Raw genomic sequence first — 19,218 nt, 5'->3', positions numbered from 1 at the left:
AAGACCAAAATTAAGAACTCTAAGCCAAGCATGCAGTGTCTGCGTTAACACAGGTTTAGCAGTGAAACTACATTTTTCATGTTATAACTGCCGTGACGTCGTTTCACAAAATGTCAGAAATCTTTCTCATGCTTTACAGTTGACGTGGCCAACACTCGTTTCCCGTCTGTTTTCCTCATCTTTCCTGTAAAATCTACGTCTCGAGGTCCTTAGAATTCATGTTTCCTTCTCCACATATTTGAGACTTTCGGATCCAGGCACAATTTCTCTCCCCATTAAAATCGTACTGAAATCTTCTCTGCAGTTTGAGAAGTGGCTACGAGGAATCAGTTAGCACTCACCCAGACACCCCGCTTTGAACTTACCAATTCTGTGCGCTCTGAAAGGAACACGGGTGTTGTGTAAAAATAAGACTATGTATAATTCCTTCTTTCCAGAGCTAAGAAATGAGTTATTTTGCTTCAAATTTTCACCTGGCTGCTTTGAGGGGCTTTTATTTGGTCGTGAGCCAGGTAATTTTTAAAAAAAAAAAAAGTTTTTAAATCGAATTTAGAATAGATTTCTAAAATATTTTCCAGGGTCTGACAAGACAGACTCCAGACTGCAACGGTTCCCTTCCACTTCACCTTCAGCACGTGTTTTCCTGTTCGTCCCTGGAACTGGGTATCAAGCGAGTCAAAATAACGGAACATGCAGGTACTCCAGAGTTTACACACTTCCCCTAGAGATGCTGCGCAAAGCTTAGGAAAATGATTTTTCAGTGGATGCTCACCCAGGTCAGTAAATAACTGACTCCCTGTGGAAATAGCCAGATCTCGTTATGCTGTAGTTCACGTACGGTAAGTCATTTTATTAAATCAACCGCGCGAAATGAGTTGACTAGAGCGATTTACAAATTACTGGAACAAAACTGCAGAAACCTAGACTCTGCTTTAGTCTGGGTGTCAGTGAGATTTCACGCTACTGAGTAGAGCTCTCTAAAGCTCCTATTGGCCTTAGGCAACTTAGAACTTAGTGCAGCAATCTTCCCGACTCTTAAACTTCAAAACCGCATAGTTATATGTAGTGGCCATCATGTAGATCAGCTGGTGGGAGAGAACAGAACAGGACAGTAAGATACAGGCAGTGAGGGCCGGCGCCCTGGCGCTCCTCGCCTCGGGCGGGGCTGGGCGCCGGCTCAGAGCCTAAGGTGGCTCTTTTGTCACATTTCCGCTCACAGGAGGAGCCTTCCCTTCCGGGCCAGCGCGCACACACGCTGCTGGGCGTGTCCCATACACTCTAAGTGCTCTGCGGTCCTCTCAATGCGTTTATGGAAAAGACTGGATGTGTTTAAAGAGTGATGAGAGAGAGCTGGCTCTGCAGTAGGAGAAAGATGAGGTGGAGAGCCCTCTCATCTTCCCCAGCCGCCCGCTCAGCAGCCAGGCCCAGAGAGCGGGTCACCACCAAGCCGTGACCGCTGCTGCTTTCCCGGCTGGGATGGGACGGGGTGATGTCACGGCTGGAAAAGATGGGAAGGGTCTTCTCCGTGCACGTGAGCTTTCCCCTCGCTCTAGCCATCTCAGCTTTCTGGAAGCCCCAAGGCCAGCCCTCCCCCGTTAAACACACACACACACACACACACACACACACACACACGCCTGTGTGGTTGCGGAGTTGGCATCTGTGTCTGCTACAGTCGCTCTGTCACTCCCACGTCTGTGCTGGGGCTCAGGCTCAGCCATGGCCACGGCCGTTTAGACAGGCAGAGTGTGGGGAAACAGGTGAGTCTCCAGGGTGACACCCTACCGCCTTCCTGCAGCTCTCAGGTTGGAAACAAGTGTCCTTTTTGCAATCTACTTAGTGCCCTGGTTTCTGCATTTCTGTGATTTTGCCCTTTAAATGTTCCTTCCTCATGTGCTGAAGGGCAGCCTAGCGTCCCGAGGGCAAGAAGGCTGCGCGGGCTCTGACGTGTGGCATTGGAGGCGTGCTGCTGGTGGCCGGGAGCCCACTACATACACACTAAAGCTGTCTTTAAGCAGGAACAAATTGATCCCTATGGAGCCTTGTTCTGACCAAAAGATACGGTGATGCTGAGGCTGGCAGGAACCGAGCTGTGGTCCCCTGGGAGCAAGGGCTGGGTGCTCGCCTGTTCAGGGTTCAAGGAGACCCTCCAGCACACAGCTGCTGGGCCCACTAAGGTCCACTGACATGGATGGAGGCCTATATGCGTGTTTCCCGTTGGAAATTAGGATTTGTTGGCAAAGGAATGAGTCATGTCTCACAGGAGCATTTCTCCACGACTGAAGCCATGAAAGGAAGGGCTCAGCGGGCAGCCATGCACCATGCCCATCCTGTTAACGTGTGTCCTGGGGTTGGTACCCTCTCTTCCTTCCACAGCATCCCAATGTCATCACCTACAACTGATGCCAAAGACTCCCCCACCCTGGTGCTTCCTGCAACCTAGACAGGCAGTAAGTTTGCACAGGGGCATTTACCCAAGGTCGAGCCCCAGGAGGGATGGCTGGAAGGGAAACCTCTTGTTAAAGGGACTGCAGGGAAGGGGGGACTACACGGGCCCGTCCCGGGGCCGCGACTCACCAGGGCAATGACGGTGGCACCAGCTCCCGCGCAGGCCACGATGAACAGGTGATAGGACATGTAGAACTAGGAAAGAACAGGGCACCGATGTCAGCGTGGTACAGGGAAGGAGAGGGTCTCCACCTTCCCCGGCCACGGCTCCCTCCGTCTCCCAGGGACTGTCCTGGAGGCGGGGTGTGAGCGCATGCGCTTCAGGCCAGGTTCGCAACCCTGGCATCACTTCCTGATGCCCGGGCTGTACCCTCTGAGCAGCTGGTGGGGAGGGCTGTTGGGGGCCTGCCTGTGCGGCCCGGTGGTGAGCCAGTCCAGATCGTGGCTAGACCCGCTCACCAGCGGGGGTGGGGGAGTGCCCTCATTATTTCTGTAACTCATTGCTTTCCAAAGCATGTTCAGATTCTCTTAGGTACATCAGTTCCCACTCATGCATTGGAGAATGTTCTTTTATAAACAGTTAGAAAGCAATGCCTGAAAAATATTCTCGGGCCGAGAGCTTTTAAAGCAAAGTGTGCTAGCGTTTACTGCCGACGAAGGATGAGCACGAGATCGCAGCACCTCACCCTGGAACCCTAACTGAAATGTGCTTTCTGTCCAAATTCCAGGGGATCTTTTCTCTGAAAAGTGGCCTGTGCTCTGTGACACAGGTCCAACTTTGCAAAACTATGTCAAGGTAAAAGAGAAGCCTTTACGTGTACTTTCCAAGATGCAGGACTGGTGCACTCTCAAATCACTGCCACAAGAGAATGCGCTCTGATTTAAAGGACCCTCACTCCAGGGGCAGGGCCATGTGACAGGGCCCTTTCCTGGGTCACCGACAGCTGCCAGGAGACCTAAGTGCCCGCTGCTCAGCCGGGGCCCCCGCACGGTGGCTGTACCTCGTTGGTGTTGCAGATGCTCTCGAGGGCGAAGCCGCACATTCTTCCCGGGAAGGCGTTCCAAGGAATGATACCTGCGGGGTGGGTCGCGACAGAACGTGAGTCACACTGCGCCTCCCGCGGCCCGGCTCGCAGTGCGCCCCGCCACTCCGATGCCAGGTCCGAGGCAGTCGCACGCCAAGGCATTTTCCTCAGCAGTTGAGTAGCTCCCCCCTCCACCCCCCCCCCCCACAGAACAAGCTTTTTAGAATAAAAAGTCCCATTTGGACACGAGGGCAAGAGAGTAAAGTCAATTAGTAAGAGAACTGAACAACCCGATTTTTTTCCCCCTACAAATTGTGCTTTGTTGAGTTGAGCTGAGACTGATGAACTGCAGTTCAGCAGCTGGAGGCTGCCTCCTGTTCTGCAGCATTGCATCCTGCTCAAGGTCAAATCCATTCCCCCGTGAATGTCACGGTCCCTGTCCTCGCTACTCCAGCTCGTTGTCAGTGATCTGCCCCCAGATCAGGTTGGAAATTAGAAGGCTGTGCTCGGAAAGTTTCATGGCAATTGGACGAGGTAATTTATGTTTCTGTTATATAATATGGATTTCTCTCTTGTCAGTTTTTGTGTTTGACAAGTAGATCAGAAATACTTCTGGATTGAAAATTCAATTGGAAACTTGAAAAATTCGAAAACCACGGCCCATGGGGTGTCTGTCAGTGTCCCCGGGCCTCCCCTCCGCAGTGACGTCGTCCACTGCGCTGCGGCTCTGTTTGCCGTAGGGGCGTGCTTAGTGTGACGCCCGGCTCAAATGCTGCTCCTCCTGGGAGGCAGGAGGCAGATTTAGAAAAAGAAATTCCTTATTCCTTCCATCTTTGCTGTGGCCCAACAGTCAGTCTTAATGCTTCAGAAGGCCGGGAAATGATGGAAGCAGTGATTTCAAACATTGAAGCTTTTTAAAAAATGATTACTGATGACTAAAAATGTGTAGGAAATATGTAAGAATAGGGAAATGATGTGCATCTTGATATTCATTTACAAACCCTTTAATAATCAACTTGAGTCTCCAATGTCAATCTATCATAAAGCACAGTGTGGTTGAGCCTGGGTCTTTATAAGAAGAGACGGGCAGTTTGAGGTGAGCTTTGTATTATGTTTTGAAGCAAGAATGAAGTAGTCCTGGCCAGAACAGCTCCGAAAGAACGGTAATTTCCTCTTAAGTTACTGAGAAGCTTTATTTACCCGTAGTTGTTTCTGCCAAGAACAGAATTTCCCACTATCCTGGCCAGAAACACTCATCAAATTACCTTCTGTCACTCAACAGGGAAGTCGAATCTGCAGTGACGGACAGGAGGGGCACCGGCCCCCTTGGTGGCTTCTCAGAATAAGCCAACCCTAGCTGCCTCTTGTGAGGACCCCCCTCATTAGAAAATGAGTTTAGGCGGGTTTCCAACAGCTGGCTTCTGCAGAGGACCTTCTGCTGACTGTAAGATACGGCTGAACTGTATGTTCTCTTTTTCTGTATTAAGCAATTGGTCATTTTTTAAAAAGGCCTGATTCGAAGAGTTGGATGTGCAAACGAATTGGTTTGTATACTGCCTCCCATATTGTGGATGGGACAAAAGCAAAGAAATTCAAGGAAAAATATGGATCTTTTCATAGTGGCTATCCAGATGTCTTTTTTTTTTTAACTGAACTGCATTATAAAGCAGCTTTAAATTATATTTTCAGGTATGTAGTAAAAGAAACTTTATAACAATTTTGAATGACACTTTTTAGGACCTAAGAGCCTCAAGTGATGTTTTCATCCAGAAAATGGAGCGTTTTGAAGGAAAGAAAATAAACTCTTCTAACAGAGTGGAAGATGCCGACCCTGGAGCAGACGCCCATGGAGTAAGTAAGGGCTCGACCTCCGCACCCGAGGGTGACAAGTCATCCAGGGCGTTAGAGGGAAGTACCGTATTGCCGGATGTCCACGCAGATCTGCTCCACCGCGGCTGTCCCGTTGGTCTGGGGAGACTTGATGACTTCACAGGTTGACCATATGTTGTAGAACATAAACACGGGCACCGCAGAGAAACCAAACACGCCCAGCCAGGCCACTCCCAGCACATAGGTGAGGAAGACGAACTAGCAGAAAATGAGCAGGGGAAAGAATGGTTACCCACCGGGGCCGGGCGCACCCCCTAGGAGGAACGATGATGCATTTGTGGCCAATGCTGAACTTTAGGGGTGCAGTCAGAGCACAGCCCGGGCCACAGTAGGAACCAGGGAGCAGAGAAGCGTTGGCTGGCGGGTGCAGCTGGGTGGTGGCGCTCTCCAGAGCTATGGGATCGGGGATGTCACTGCCAGAAGCCACTCCACGGACTCTCTGCAGGTCCCTCTTGTAGCAAGGAGATGAGACCTTAAGAGATGACCTCCTTCTTCCAAGGTCACAGAGCTAGTGCCAGGGCCTCCTCCTGGCCCTCGTAAACATCAGTCAGTTCCCCCACTTAGTCTGGGTTTGTGGCTGGATGCGTTCACGGGCCCCTGAATTCTACCTTCATACCAGTTTCCCACATTAGAGAGAGAGAGAGGTACGTAACAGCAATTGCTCCTGGAAGCCCTTTGTCAAAAGACATTGCTAGTTTCCAGATCGAGAGAAATGACAGAAGTGCAACAGCTACTCGAACGTTTCTTACAAGGTTGCAGCAGCCAGGATGGAACACAAGCTTAACCCACAGTGAATCTGATAAAAGTAATCATTTCCCTCCCTCTAGTGTTGGTTTTTAATCAGCTGTAAGACCCACAGCAGTAGACGGAGGGAGGGAAAGAGGAGAGGAAGAAGGGAAGAGGCAGGAAGGAGGAGCGTGGGGGAGGGAGGCGAGGAGGGGGGAGAGGGGAAGAGGCGAGGAAGGAAGGAAGGAAGGAGGGAGGGAGGGAGGAGGCGAGGCAGAAAGAAGGAAAGGAAAGAGGGAGGGAGGGAGGGAGGAGGCGAGGCAGAAAGAAGGAAAGGAAAGAGGGAGGGAGGGAGGGAGGAGGCGAGGCAGAAAGAAGGAAAGGAAAGAGGGAGGGAGGGAGGGAGGAGGCGAGGCAGAAAGAAGGAAAGGAAAGAGGGAGGGAGGGAGGGAGGAGGCGAGGCAGAAAGAAGGAAAGGAAAGAGGGAGGGAGGGAGGGAGGAGGCGAGGCAGAAAGAAGGAAAGGAAAGAGGGAGGGAGGGAGGGAGGAGGCGAGGCAGAAAGAAGGAAAGGAAAGAGGGAGGGAGGGAGGGAGGAGGCGAGGCAGAAAGAAGGAAAGGAAAGAGGGAGGGAGGGAGGGAGGAGGCGAGGCAGAAAGAAGGAAAGGAAAGAGGGAGGGAGGGAGGGAGGAGGCGAGGCAGAAAGAAGGAAAGGAAAGAGGGAGGGAGGGAGGGAGGAGGCGAGGCAGAAAGAAGGAAAGGAAAGAGGGAGGGAGGGAGGGAGGAGGCGAGGCAGAAAGAAGGAAAGGAAAGAGGGAGGGAGGGAGGGAGGAGGCGAGGCAGAAAGAAGGAAAGGAAAGAGGGAGGGAGGGAGGGAGGAGGCGAGGCAGAAAGAAGGAAAGGAAAGAGGGAGGGAGGGAGGGAGGAGGCGAGGCAGAAAGAAGGAAAGGAAAGAGGGAGGGAGGGAGGGAGGAGGCGAGGCAGAAAGAAGGAAAGGAAAGAGGGAGGGAGGGAGGGAGGAGGCGAGGCAGAAAGAAGGAAAGGAAAGAGGGAGGGAGGGAGGGAGGAGGCGAGGCAGAAAGAAGGAAAGGAAAGAGGGAGGGAGGGAGGGAGGAGGCGAGGCAGAAAGAAGGAAAGGAAAGAGGGAGGGAGGGAGGGAGGAGGCGAGGCAGAAAGAAGGAAAGGAAAGAGGGAGGGAGGGAGGGAGGAGGCGAGGCAGAAAGAAGGAAAGGAAAGAGGGAGGGAGGGAGGGAGGAGGCGAGGCAGAAAGAAGGAAAGGAAAGAGGGAGGGAGGGAGGGAGGAGGCGAGGCAGAAAGAAGGAAAGGAAAGAGGGAGGGAGGGAGGGAGGAGGCGAGGCAGAAAGAAGGAAAGGAAAGAGGGAGGGAGGGAGGGAGGAGGCGAGGCAGAAAGAAGGAAAGGAAAGAGGGAGGGAGGGAGGGAGGAGGCGAGGCAGAAAGAAGGAAAGGAAAGAGGGAGGGAGGGAGGGAGGAGGCGAGGCAGAAAGAAGGAAAGGAAAGAGGGAGGGAGGGAGGGAGGAGGCGAGGCAGAAAGAAGGAAAGGAAAGAGGGAGGGAGGGAGGGAGGAGGCGAGGCAGAAAGAAGGAAAGGAAAGAGGGAGGGAGGGAGGGAGGAGGCGAGGCAGAAAGAAGGAAAGGAAAGAGGGAGGGAGGGAGGGAGGAGGCGAGGCAGAAAGAAGGAAAGGAAAGAGGGAGGGAGGGAGGGAGGAGGCGAGGCAGAAAGAAGGAAAGGAAAGAGGGAGGGAGGGAGGGAGGAGGCGAGGCAGAAAGAAGGAAAGGAAAGAGGGAGGGAGGGAGGGAGGAGGCGAGGCAGAAAGAAGGAAAGGAAAGAGGGAGGGAGGGAGGGAGGAGGCGAGGCAGAAAGAAGGAAAGGAAAGAGGGAGGGAGGGAGGGAGGAGGCGAGGCAGAAAGAAGGAAAGGAAAGAGGGAGGGAGGGAGGGAGGAGGCGAGGCAGAAAGAAGGAAAGGAAAGAGGGAGGGAGGGAGGGAGGAGGCGAGGCAGAAAGAAGGAAAGGAAAGAGGGAGGGAGGGAGGGAGGAGGCGAGGCAGAAAGAAGGAAAGGAAAGAGGGAGGGAGGGAGGGAGGAGGCGAGGCAGAAAGAAGGAAAGGAAAGAGGGAGGGAGGGAGGGAGGAGGCGAGGCAGAAAGAAGGAAAGGAAAGAGGGAGGGAGGGAGGGAGGAGGCGAGGCAGAAAGAAGGAAAGGAAAGAGGGAGGGAGGGAGGGAGGAGGCGAGGCAGAAAGAAGGAAAGGAAAGAGGGAGGGAGGGAGGGAGGAGGCGAGGCAGAAAGAAGGAAAGGAAAGAGGGAGGGAGGGAGGGAGGAGGCGAGGCAGAAAGAAGGAAAGGAAAGAGGGAGGGAGGGAGGGAGGAGGCGAGGCAGAAAGAAGGAAAGGAAAGAGGGAGGGAGGGAGGGAGGAGGCGAGGCAGAAAGAAGGAAAGGAAAGAGGGAGGGAGGGAGGGAGGAGGCGAGGCAGAAAGAAGGAAAGGAAAGAGGGAGGGAGGGAGGGAGGAGGCGAGGCAGAAAGAAGGAAAGGAAAGAGGGAGGGAGGGAGGGAGGAGGCGAGGCAGAAAGAAGGAAAGGAAAGAGGGAGGGAGGGAGGGAGGAGGCGAGGCAGAAAGAAGGAAAGGAAAGAGGGAGGGAGGGAGGGAGGAGGCGAGGCAGAAAGAAGGAAAGGAAAGAGGGAGGGAGGGAGGGAGGAGGCGAGGCAGAAAGAAGGAAAGGAAAGAGGGAGGGAGGGAGGGAGGAGGCGAGGCAGAAAGAAGGAAAGGAAAGAGGGAGGGAGGGAGGGAGGAGGCGAGGCAGAAAGAAGGAAAGGAAAGAGGGAGGGAGGGAGGGAGGAGGCGAGGCAGAAAGAAGGAAAGGAAAGAGGGAGGGAGGGAGGGAGGAGGCGAGGCAGAAAGAAGGAAAGGAAAGAGGGAGGGAGGGAGGGAGGAGGCGAGGCAGAAAGAAGGAAAGGAAAGAGGGAGGGAGGGAGGGAGGAGGCGAGGCAGAAAGAAGGAAAGGAAAGAGGGAGGGAGGGAGGGAGGAGGCGAGGCAGAAAGAAGGAAAGGAAAGAGGGAGGGAGGGAGGGAGGAGGCGAGGCAGAAAGAAGGAAAGGAAAGAGGGAGGGAGGGAGGGAGGAGGCGAGGCAGAAAGAAGGAAAGGAAAGAGGGAGGGAGGGAGGGAGGAGGCGAGGCAGAAAGAAGGAAAGGAAAGAGGGAGGGAGGGAGGGAGGAGGCGAGGCAGAAAGAAGGAAAGGAAAGAGGGAGGGAGGGAGGGAGGAGGCGAGGCAGAAAGAAGGAAAGGAAAGAGGGAGGGAGGGAGGGAGGAGGCGAGGCAGAAAGAAGGAAAGGAAAGAGGGAGGGAGGGAGGGAGGAGGCGAGGCAGAAAGAAGGAAAGGAAAGAGGGAGGGAGGGAGGGAGGAGGCGAGGCAGAAAGAAGGAAAGGAAAGAGGGAGGGAGGGAGGGAGGAGGCGAGGCAGAAAGAAGGAAAGGAAAGAGGGAGGGAGGGAGGGAGGAGGCGAGGCAGAAAGAAGGAAAGGAAAGAGGGAGGGAGGGAGGGAGGAGGCGAGGCAGAAAGAAGGAAAGGAAAGAGGGAGGGAGGGAGGGAGGAGGCGAGGCAGAAAGAAGGAAAGGAAAGAGGGAGGGAGGGAGGGAGGAGGCGAGGCAGAAAGAAGGAAAGGAAAGAGGGAGGGAGGGAGGGAGGAGGCGAGGCAGAAAGAAGGAAAGGAAAGAGGGAGGGAGGGAGGGAGGAGGCGAGGCAGAAAGAAGGAAAGGAAAGAGGGAGGGAGGGAGGGAGGAGGCGAGGCAGAAAGAAGGAAAGGAAAGAGGGAGGGAGGGAGGGAGGAGGCGAGGCAGAAAGAAGGAAAGGAAAGAGGGAGGGAGGGAGGGAGGAGGCGAGGCAGAAAGAAGGAAAGGAAAGAGGGAGGGAGGGAGGGAGGAGGCGAGGCAGAAAGAAGGAAAGGAAAGAGGGAGGGAGGGAGGGAGGAGGCGAGGCAGAAAGAAGGAAAGGAAAGAGGGAGGGAGGGAGGGAGGAGGCGAGGCAGAAAGAAGGAAAGGAAAGAGGGAGGGAGGGAGGGAGGAGGCGAGGCAGAAAGAAGGAAAGGAAAGAGGGAGGGAGGGAGGGAGGAGGCGAGGCAGAAAGAAGGAAAGGAAAGAGGGAGGGAGGGAGGGAGGAGGCGAGGCAGAAAGAAGGAAAGGAAAGAGGGAGGGAGGGAGGGAGGAGGCGAGGCAGAAAGAAGGAAAGGAAAGAGGGAGGGAGGGAGGGAGGAGGCGAGGCAGAAAGAAGGAAAGGAAAGAGGGAGGGAGGGAGGGAGGAGGCGAGGCAGAAAGAAGGAAAGGAAAGAGGGAGGGAGGGAGGGAGGAGGCGAGGCAGAAAGAAGGAAAGGAAAGAGGGAGGGAGGGAGGGAGGAGGCGAGGCAGAAAGAAGGAAAGGAAAGAGGGAGGGAGGGAGGGAGGAGGCGAGGCAGAAAGAAGGAAAGGAAAGAGGGAGGGAGGGAGGGAGGAGGCGAGGCAGAAAGAAGGAAAGGAAAGAGGGAGGGAGGGAGGGAGGAGGCGAGGCAGAAAGAAGGAAAGGAAAGAGGGAGGGAGGGAGGGAGGAGGCGAGGCAGAAAGAAGGAAAGGAAAGAGGGAGGGAGGGAGGGAGGAGGCGAGGCAGAAAGAAGGAAAGGAAAGAGGGAGGGAGGGAGGGAGGAGGCGAGGCAGAAAGAAGGAAAGGAAAGAGGGAGGGAGGGAGGGAGGAGGCGAGGCAGAAAGAAGGAAAGGAAAGAGGGAGGGAGGGAGGGAGGAGGCGAGGAAGGAAGAAAGGAGGGAGGGAGGAGGCGAGGAAGGAAGGGAGGGAGGGAGGGAAGAGGCGATCGCCTGCCTCTCTGCCTCTCTGCCTCTCTGCCTCTCTGCCTCTCTGCCTCTCTGCCTCTCTGCCTCTCTGCCTCTCTGCCTCTCTGCCTCTCTGCCTCTCTGCCTCTCTGCCTCTCTGCCTCTCTGCCTCTCTGCCTCTCTGCCTCTCTGCCTCTCTGCCTCTCTGCCTCTCTGCCTCTCTGCCTCTCTGCCTCTCTGCCTCTCTGCCTCTCTGCCTCTCTGCCTCTCTGCCTCTCTGCCTCTCTGCCTCTCTGCCTCTCTGCCTCTCTGCCTCTCTGCCTCTCTGCCTCTCTGCCTCTCTGCCTCTCTGCCTCTCTGCCTCTCTGCCTCTCTGCCTCTCTGCCTCTCTGCCTCTCTGCCTCTCTGCCTCTCTGCCTCTCTGCCTCTCTGCCTCTCTGCCTCTCTGCCTCTCTGCCTCTCTGCCTCTCTGCCTCTCTGCCTCTCTGCCTCTCTGCCTCTCTGCCTCTCTGCCTCTCTGCCTCTCTGCCTCTCTGCCTCTCTGCCTCTCTGCCTCTCTGCCTCTCTGCCTCTCTGCCTCTCTGCCTCTCTGCCTCTCTGCCTCTCTGCCTCTCTGCCTCTCTGCCTCTCTGCCTCTCTGCCTCTCTGCCTCTCTGCCTCTCTGCCTCTCTGCCTCTCTGCCTCTCTGCCTCTCTGCCTCTCTGCCTCTCTGCCTCTCTGCCTCTCTGCCTCTCTGCCTCTCTGCCTCTCTGCCTCTCTGCCTCTCTGCCTCTCTGCCTCTCTGCCTCTCTGCCTCTCTGCCTCTCTGCCTCTCTGCCTCTCTGCCTCTCTGCCTCTCTGCCTCTCTGCCTCTCTGCCTCTCTGCCTCTCTGCCTCTCTGCCTCTCTGCCTCTCTGCCTCTCTGCCTCTCTGCCTCTCTGCCTCTCTGCCTCTCTGCCTCTCTGCCTCTCTGCCTCTCTGCCTCTCTGCCTCTCTGCCTCTCTGCCTCTCTGCCTCTCTGCCTCTCTGCCTCTCTGCCTCTCTGCCTCTCTGCCTCTCTGCCTCTCTGCCTCTCTGCCTCTCTGCCTCTCTGCCTCTCTGCCTCTCTGCCTCTCTGCCTCTCTGCCTCTCTGCCTCTCTGCCTCTCTGCCTCTCTGCCTCTCTGCCTCTCTGCCTCTCTGCCTCTCTGCCTCTCTGCCTCTCTGCCTCTCTGCCTCTCTGCCTCTCTGCCTCTCTGCCTCTCTGCCTCTCTGCCTCTCTGCCTCTCTGCCTCTCTGCCTCTCTGCCTCTCTGCCTCTCTGCCTCTCTGCCTCTCTGCCTCTCTGCCTCTCTGCCTCTCTGCCTCTCTGCCTCTCTGCCTCTCTGCCTCTCTGCCTCTCTGCCTCTCTGCCTCTCTGCCTCTCTGCCTCTCTGCCTCTCTGCCTCTCTGCCTCTCTGCCTCTCTGCCTCTCTGCCTCTCTGCCTCTCTGCCTCTCTGCCTCTCTGCCTCTCTGCCTCTCTGCCTCTCTGCCTCTCTGCCTCTCTGCCTCTCTGCCTCTCTGCCTCTCTGCCTCTCTGCCTCTCTGCCTCTCTGCCTCTCTGCCTCTCTGCCTCTCTGCCTCTCTGCCTCTCTGCCTCTCTGCCTCTCTGCCTCTCTGCCTCTCTGCCTCTCTGCCTCTCTGCCTCTCTGCCTCTCTGCCTCTCTGCCTCTCTGCCTCTCTGCCTCTCTGCCTCTCTGCCTCTCTGCCTCTCTGCCTCTCTGCCTCTCTGCCTCTCTGCCTCTCTGCCTCTCTGCCTCTCTGCCTCTCTGCCTCTCTGCCTCTCTGCCTCTCTGCCTCTCTGCCTCTCTGCCTCTCTGCCTCTCTGCCTCTCTGCCTCTCTGCCTCTCTGCCTCTCTGCCTCTCTGCCTCTCTGCCTCTCTGCCTCTCTGCCTCTCTGCCTCTCTGCCTCTCTGCCTCTCTGCCTCTCTGCCTCTCTGCCTCTCTGCCTCTCTGCCTCTCTGCCTCTCTGCCTCTCTGCCTCTCTGCCTCTCTGCCTCTCTGCCTCTCTGCCTCTCTGCCTCTCTGCCTCTCTGCCTCTCTGCCTCTCTGCCTCTCTGCCTCTCTGCCTCTCTGCCTCTCTGCCTCTCTGCCTCTCTGCCTCTCTGCCTCTCTGCCTCTCTGCCTCTCTGCCTCTCTGCCTCTCTGCCTCTCTGCCTCTCTGCCTCTCTGCCTCTCTGCCTCTCTGCCTCTCTGCCTCTCTGCCTCTCTGCCTCTCTGCCTCTCTGCCTCTCTGCCTCTCTGCCTCTCTGCCTCTCTGCCTCTCTGCCTCTCTGCCTCTCTGCCTCTCTGCCTCTCTGCCTCTCTGCCTCTCTGCCTCTCTGCCTCTCTGCCTCTCTGCCTCTCTGCCTCTCTGCCTCTCTGCCTCTCTGCCTCTCTGCCTCTCTGCCTCTCTGCCTCTCTGCCTCTCTGCCTCTCTGCCTCTCTGCCTCTCTGCCTCTCTGCCTCTCTGCCTCTCTGCCTCTCTGCCTCTCTGCCTCTCTGCCTCTCTGCCTCTCTGCCTCTCTGCCTCTCTGCCTCTCTGCCTCTCTGCCTCTCTGCCTCTCTGCCTCTCTGCCTCTCTGCCTCTCTGCCTCTCTGCCTCTCTGCCTCTCTGCCTCTCTGCCTCTCTGCCTCTCTGCCTCTCTGCCTCTCTGCCTCTCTGCCTCTCTGCCTCTCTGCCTCTCTGCCTCTCTGCCTCTCTGCCTCTCTGCCTCTCTGCCTCTCTGCCTCTCTGCCTCTCTGCCTCTCTGCCTCTCTGCCTCTCTGCCTCTCTGCCTCTCTGCCTCTCTGCCTCTCTGCCTCTCTGCCTCTCTGCCTCTCTGCCTCTCTGCCTCTCTGCCTCTCTGCCTCTCTGCCTCTCTGCCTCTCTGCCTCTCTGCCTCTCTGCCTCTCTGCCTCTCTGCCTCTCTGCCTCTCTGCCTCTCTGCCTCTCTGCCTCTCTGCCTCTCTGCCTCTCTGCCTCTCTGCCTCTCTGCCTCTCTGCCTCTCTGCCTCTCTGCCTCTCTGCCTCTCTGCCTCTCTGCCTCTCTGCCTCTCTGCCTCTCTGCCTCTCTGCCTCTCTGCCTCTCTGCCTCTCTGCCTCTCTGCCTCTCTGCCTCTCTGCCTCTCTGCCTCTCTGCCTCTCTGCCTCTCTGCCTCTCTGCCTCTCTGCCTCTCTGCCTCTCTGCCTCTCTGCCTCTCTGCCTCTCTGCCTCTCTGCCTCTCTGCCTCTCTGCCTCTCTGCCTCTCTGCCTCTCTGCCTCTCTGCCTCTCTGCCTCTCTGCCTCTCTGCCTCTCTGCCTCTCTGCCTCTCTGCCTCTCTGCCTCTCTGCCTCTCTGCCTCTCTGCCTCTCTGCCTCTCTGCCTCTCTGCCTCTCTGCCTCTCTGCCTCTCTGCCTCTCTGCCTCTCTGCCTCTCTGCCTCTCTGCCTCTCTGCCTCTCTGCCTCTCTGCCTCTCTGCCTCTCTGCCTCTCTGCCTCTCTGCCTCTCTGCCTCTCTGCCTCTCTGCCTCTCTGCCTCTCTGCCTCTCTGCCTCTCTGCCTCTCTGCCTCTCTGCCTCTCTGCCTCTCTGCCTCTCTGCCTCTCTGCCTCTCTGCCTCTCTGCCTCTCTGCCTCTCTGCCTCTCTGCCTCTCTGCCTCTCTGCCTCTCTGCCTCTCTGCCTCTCTGCCTCTCTGCCTCTCTGCCTCTCTGCCTCTCTGCCTCTCTGCCTCTCTGCCTCTCTGCCTCTCTGCCTCTCTGCCTCTCTGCCTCTCTGCCTCTCTGCCTCTCTGCCTCTCTGCCTCTCTGCCTCTCTGCCTCTCTGCCTCTCTGCCTCTCTGCCTCTCTGCCTCTCTGCCTCTCTGCCTCTCTGCCTCTCTGCCTCTCTGCCTCTCTGCCTCTCTGCCTCTCTGCCTCTCTGCCTCTCTGCCTCTCTGCCTCTCTGCCTCTCTGCCTCTCTGCCTCTCTGCCTCTCTGCCTCTCTGCCTCTCTGCCTCTCTGCCTCTCTGCCTCTCTGCCTCTCTGCCTCTCTGCCTCTCTGCCTCTCTGCCTCTCTGCCTCTCTGCCTCTCTGCCTCTCTGCCTCTCTGCCTCTCTGCCTCTCTGCCTCTCTGCCTCTCTGCCTCTCTGCCTCTCTGCCTCTCTGCCTCTCTGCCTCTCTGCCTCTCTGCCTCTCTGCCTCTCTGCCTCTCTGCCTCTCTGCCTCTCTGCCTCTCTGCCTCTCTGCCTCTCTGCCTCTCTGCCTCTCTGCCTCTCTGCCTCTCTGCCTCTCTGCCTCTCTGCCTCTCTGCCTCTCTGCCTCTCTGCCTCTCTGCCTCTCTGCCTCTCTGCCTCTCTGCCTCTCTGCCTCTCTGCCTCTCTGCCTCTCTGCCTCTCTGCCTCTCTGCCTCTCTGCCTCTCTGCCTCTCTGCCTCTCTGCCTCTCTGCCTCTCTGCCTCTCTGCCTCTCTGCCTCTCTGCCTCTCTGCCTCTCTGCCTCTCTGCCTCTCTGCCTCTCTGCCTCTCTGCCTCTCTGCCTCTCTGCCTCTCTGCCTCTCTGCCTCTCTGCCTCTCTGCCTCTCTGCCTCTCTGCCTCTCTGCCTCTCTGCCTCTCTGCCTCTCTGCCTCTCTGCCTCTCTGCCTCTCTGCCTCTCTGCCTCTCTGCCTCTCTGCCTCTCTGCCTCTCTGCCTCTCTGCCTCTCTGCCTCTCTGCCTCTCTGCCTCTCTGCCTCTCTGCCTCTCTGCCTCTCTGCCTCTCTGCCTCTCTGCCTCTCTGCCTCTCTGCCTCTCTGCCTCTCTGCCTCTCTGCCTCTCTGCCTCTCTGCCTCTCTGCCTCTCTGCCTCTCTGCCTCTCTGCCTCTCTGCCTCTCTGCCTCTCTGCCTCTCTGCCTCTCTGCCTCTCTGCCTCTCTGCCTCTCTGCCTCTCTGCCTCTCTGCCTCTCTGCCTCTCTGCCTCTCTGCCTCTCTGCCTCTCTGCCTCTCTGCCTCTCTGCCTCTCTGCCTCTCTGCCTGCCTCGAACCTACAACCTCCTGCTTACTAGTCCTAGCTCTCTACCCCTAACCTACAGGCTCTCGCTAGCTACCAGAGTTTCCCCCTCACTCACCTTTAACTCCTCAACTAACGAATGATGCTGAATCCCTGGTGCCTCAGGCTGGGTTGCAGCTGAGGAACCAGGGACCCAGCATCCTCCCTCAGCTGGGGGAGATAAACCTGACTTGACTCGGGGAAACTGAGGTAGCTAGCGAGAGCCTGTAGCTCCGGGGCAGAGAGCAGGGCTAGCAAGCAGGAGGTCCTGCGTTCAAGCCCCGGGGTAGGACAGAGGAGTTTTTGCTGGAAGCAGAAATCAAATTCCATTTTTAGGTACGTGAAGTGAGACTGCTACCTACGTTTCTAACTTGCTATCTGTGCTTATGAAATTTCCCCAAAGCTCTGAATTAATTAACTTAGGAGTCTGCTTTCCCCCACAGCACTTCCATCACGGACTCTCAGCGGACTTTTAGCAGGCACAGAGGGACACGCAGAAGACGGCTGTGGGCGCAGCCCGGACAAGCAGGCATCAGGGACGCGCACGCACCATGCCACTGATGCAGCGGCCGCAGGCGGTGGTCTTGAACTCCCCATGCAGCTCCTTCACGGCGCTCGTGGTGTAGAAGCCCTCCGCCAGCAGGATGATCCCGTACAGGAAGAAGAAGGACGCGATTCCGTAGATGACGTACTGCATCAGCTGGATTCTGGGGAAGGAAGCAGGTCCCGCGCCGTTACGTTTCGTGCATCACTAACAGATGTCTTTGGCCTCCGAAGGGAGGCCACGAAGGTGACAGCACCGCCGCGCCCTCCGCTGTGATTGCCAGCCCTGCCCCACGGGAGAGCCCGCCCCGGGTCCCACAGGCCCGCGGCGCCCTGGGCGCTCTTTCCCGCTGCCGTCTGCAGTCTGTGAGCGTGACTGGAAAGCTCTCTGCCCAACAAGCACACTTCTTGAAAGCCCCCTGGGGTGGTCGCCTTTCAAACCCCTCTTCAAAGGGCAGCAGGAACTTACACCTCGCTCAGCAGGGCGTGGTCACTGGCGTTGGTGGAGAAGTGCTGCTCGAGGATGGCCACGGTGCCCGCCAGAGCCACGTGGCCGCAGCCGCAGAACAGGGCGACGCCGGAGAAGCAGAGGATGGTGGCCACCAGGGACGCGTAGGGGACTCCCCCCAGACACTTGATGCAGCACTCGAAGCAGCCTGGGCCCGGAGGAGAGAGAGCGCACCCGTTACGCGCCCGAGGCCTTCCTGAGCCCACAGGTGAGCAGAGGTGGCTGAGTCCCGCACCCTCCCTCGTGCGCTCCCGGGGCCGGCGGCGGGGTTGGGGGGGGGGGGTGCTGGGGCTCCCCGGGGCCACGGGGCTCCCCTGCTCGGGCCGGGCAGCGCAGCGGCCGCCGGACACACAGCCAGACGAGCTCGCAGTCTGCAGCTTCCGGACTGACCTGGGCTCGGGGGAGGGACACCGAGGAGCCTGCGTCCCACTCAGGCAGCCAGGAAGGCGGCAGCGAGGTGAAGCCACCGCACGCTGCCCGGCCCCTGCCCTGCTGTGAGAGCCGCGGGCAGGGGACGGCAGCGACCCCACGGCGGTCGCTTAGGAAAGCTGGTGGGCGTTTTGTCACCTCGATCGATCGCATCCGTGTCGGACAGCCCCTCACCCCCCAGGGACGAACGCTCCCCGGGGCCAGGCAGCTGCAGCTGTTGGGTCCCAGGCCTCCCCCAGCCCACCGCCTCGGCTTGCACCCGCCCCCTGGACACGCGCGTGCAGAGGAAGGACCCAAAACTGGCGGGTGGCACTTAAGGACTTCAGCAGGGAAAAGGAACAGAAGGGGAAAACACAAAAAGGACAAAATGAGTATCCATGAAGTGAAATGAAGGAGAGAGCCACACTTGGAGAGAGCCACACTTCACTCTTCATTCTTCAGGAGAATAACACTTTTGGTCACTGTGAAGATAGACTTTGCTTGGAGATGTCTGTAAAGACCTCCCCAGGGACAGGGCCAGGTGACATTTTCAGTTCAGAGACATGTACGTTTCAGGAGGGCAGTGCTGGCCTCTGGCTGATGTCGGTACCTCTCCTGACCTCCGATCCCTGTTTCTATCATCCAGACCCTTAAGTAAGTGGCAAGGCAGGGAACGCGAACCCTGAACACATCGTGACGTTTAGCAGCAACCAAGAGCAGCGTGTTACTTCGGGGCAAGCGCGTTAAGTGGCTACATTTCTGTCCCCGACGTGGCCTTCACGGTGCACAGGGACTGACTACCCAGCGTGCAACACTGCAGACAGGCTTCGCCATTACAGTGAGCATCCCATTCTAAACTAGCATGTGCCTCGACCTACCCCAAGAGGTGTCCACAAACACCACCCGATCTCTCTCCAGTTCTCTGGGAAACAAAACCCGTCAGGCCTTCCTAAGAAAGTGTGCATCCTTTCATTTCAAAAGATGACCAGCTCTTCTCATGAAGACCAATCTCCCTGACTTACTTAGGAACTCCCTAAAATAGGAACTAGCGCACACAGCACAGCTCAAGTTCACCAGCAAGTCCGTCCCCGAGAGACCTGTGTGAACGAGGACGACGGAGGTCAACCTTACCTCGTCCTAGGACCTGGGGGCTGAGGAGAGGTGAGAGGAACGCAAGTCCAAATTCTCCCCAGGCTCCCAAACCGAGAGAGACGAAAATGCCTGCCCTGGATGTGTCCCATTACAGAAAGGGACAAGAGACCTGTACGTGTTGTGCCATTCGCCACCTCCCCCATTGTCAGCCTCCATGATGAAGTTAGGAAGAAGATGAAGGCCTGCGTCCCTCGCTAATGATGTTACATCTGGTCCTCATTGGAGGGAGATGTGGGGCCTTGAGACTCTGCTGTCCAATGTGCTGGCTACTAGGCACATGTGGCTACTTAGATAATTTTTAAAAAACTCAAAAATTCAATTCCTCAGGTGCACTAGCCACATTTCACATGCTCAAAAGCCACGTGTGCTAGTGGCTACCATACTTGACAGGACGCATACAGAACAGTCTGTCACTGCAGAACACGGCTGTGGAAGATATACTGAGACTTGCCACATAGTCAATTTTCTGTGTCATGACTTAGTTCGAACTGAGTTTCACTTTGCATTTCAGTAATTCAGTCCTTTGTGACGATCGACAGGGTAGGAAGCACTGGGCCTGGCACTGGGACTACAAATGCAAAGGGAGGCCTCTTACTTGCCTTCAAGGAGATCAGTCTAACGCTGCAGGCAGACAAGTCACAGAACTCCTAGAGCGCAGCGTGACGAGCACCAAGACATGGACTGCCGGAGAGCCAGCGGATGGCGGGCAGGTAAGGAGGACAGACGGAGGGACGGGAGGACACATAAAAGCCATAGTGGACAGGGCTCGGGAAAG

The 19,218-nt window shown here is 57.1% G+C and overlaps 1 protein-coding gene and 1 long non-coding RNA gene across 11 annotated transcripts in view; one reads left to right on the top strand and one right to left on the bottom strand.

Moving 5' to 3' along the window:
- Window positions 1-19,218, bottom strand: part of GPM6B (glycoprotein M6B) — a 144,837-nt gene that overhangs the window by 2,486 nt on the left and 123,133 nt on the right. For 3 of the 5 annotated variants that reach the window (XM_031445933.2, XM_031445929.2, XM_031445931.2), the window contains 5 exons: window positions 16,845-17,031; window positions 16,383-16,539; window positions 5,390-5,561; window positions 3,450-3,523; window positions 2,578-2,643 (listed from right to left, as the gene is read on the bottom strand). In XM_031445933.2, the coding sequence (XP_031301793.1) occupies window positions 2,578-2,643; window positions 3,450-3,523; window positions 5,390-5,561; window positions 16,383-16,539; window positions 16,845-17,031 (656 nt within the window). Of the gene's footprint in view, window positions 1-947; window positions 1,086-2,577; window positions 2,644-3,449; window positions 3,524-5,389; window positions 5,562-16,382; window positions 16,540-16,844; window positions 17,032-19,218 lie in introns of those variants that run through there. The other 2 variants (XM_031445930.2, XM_031445932.2) reach the window with 1 other exon arrangement.
- LOC135318490 (uncharacterized) overlaps window positions 1,085-19,218 on the top strand; it is a 31,792-nt gene continuing 13,658 nt past the window's right edge. For 2 of the 6 annotated variants that reach the window (XR_010379242.1, XR_010379247.1), the window contains exons 1-4: window positions 3,518-4,007; window positions 4,756-5,324; window positions 16,276-17,091; window positions 18,983-19,153. This is a non-coding gene — a long non-coding RNA (uncharacterized LOC135318490). Of the gene's footprint in view, window positions 2,451-3,176; window positions 4,008-4,755; window positions 5,325-16,275; window positions 17,092-18,982; window positions 19,154-19,218 lie in introns of those variants that run through there. The other 4 variants (XR_010379246.1, XR_010379243.1, XR_010379244.1 and 1 more) reach the window with 4 other exon arrangements.

The sequence above is a fragment of the Camelus dromedarius genome, chromosome X (assembly GCF_036321535.1).
Source record: "Camelus dromedarius isolate mCamDro1 chromosome X, mCamDro1.pat, whole genome shotgun sequence".
In the NCBI taxonomy this organism is placed as follows: Eukaryota; Metazoa; Chordata; class Mammalia; order Artiodactyla; family Camelidae; genus Camelus; species Camelus dromedarius.
This window is presented reverse-complemented; position numbering and strand designations above follow the sequence as displayed.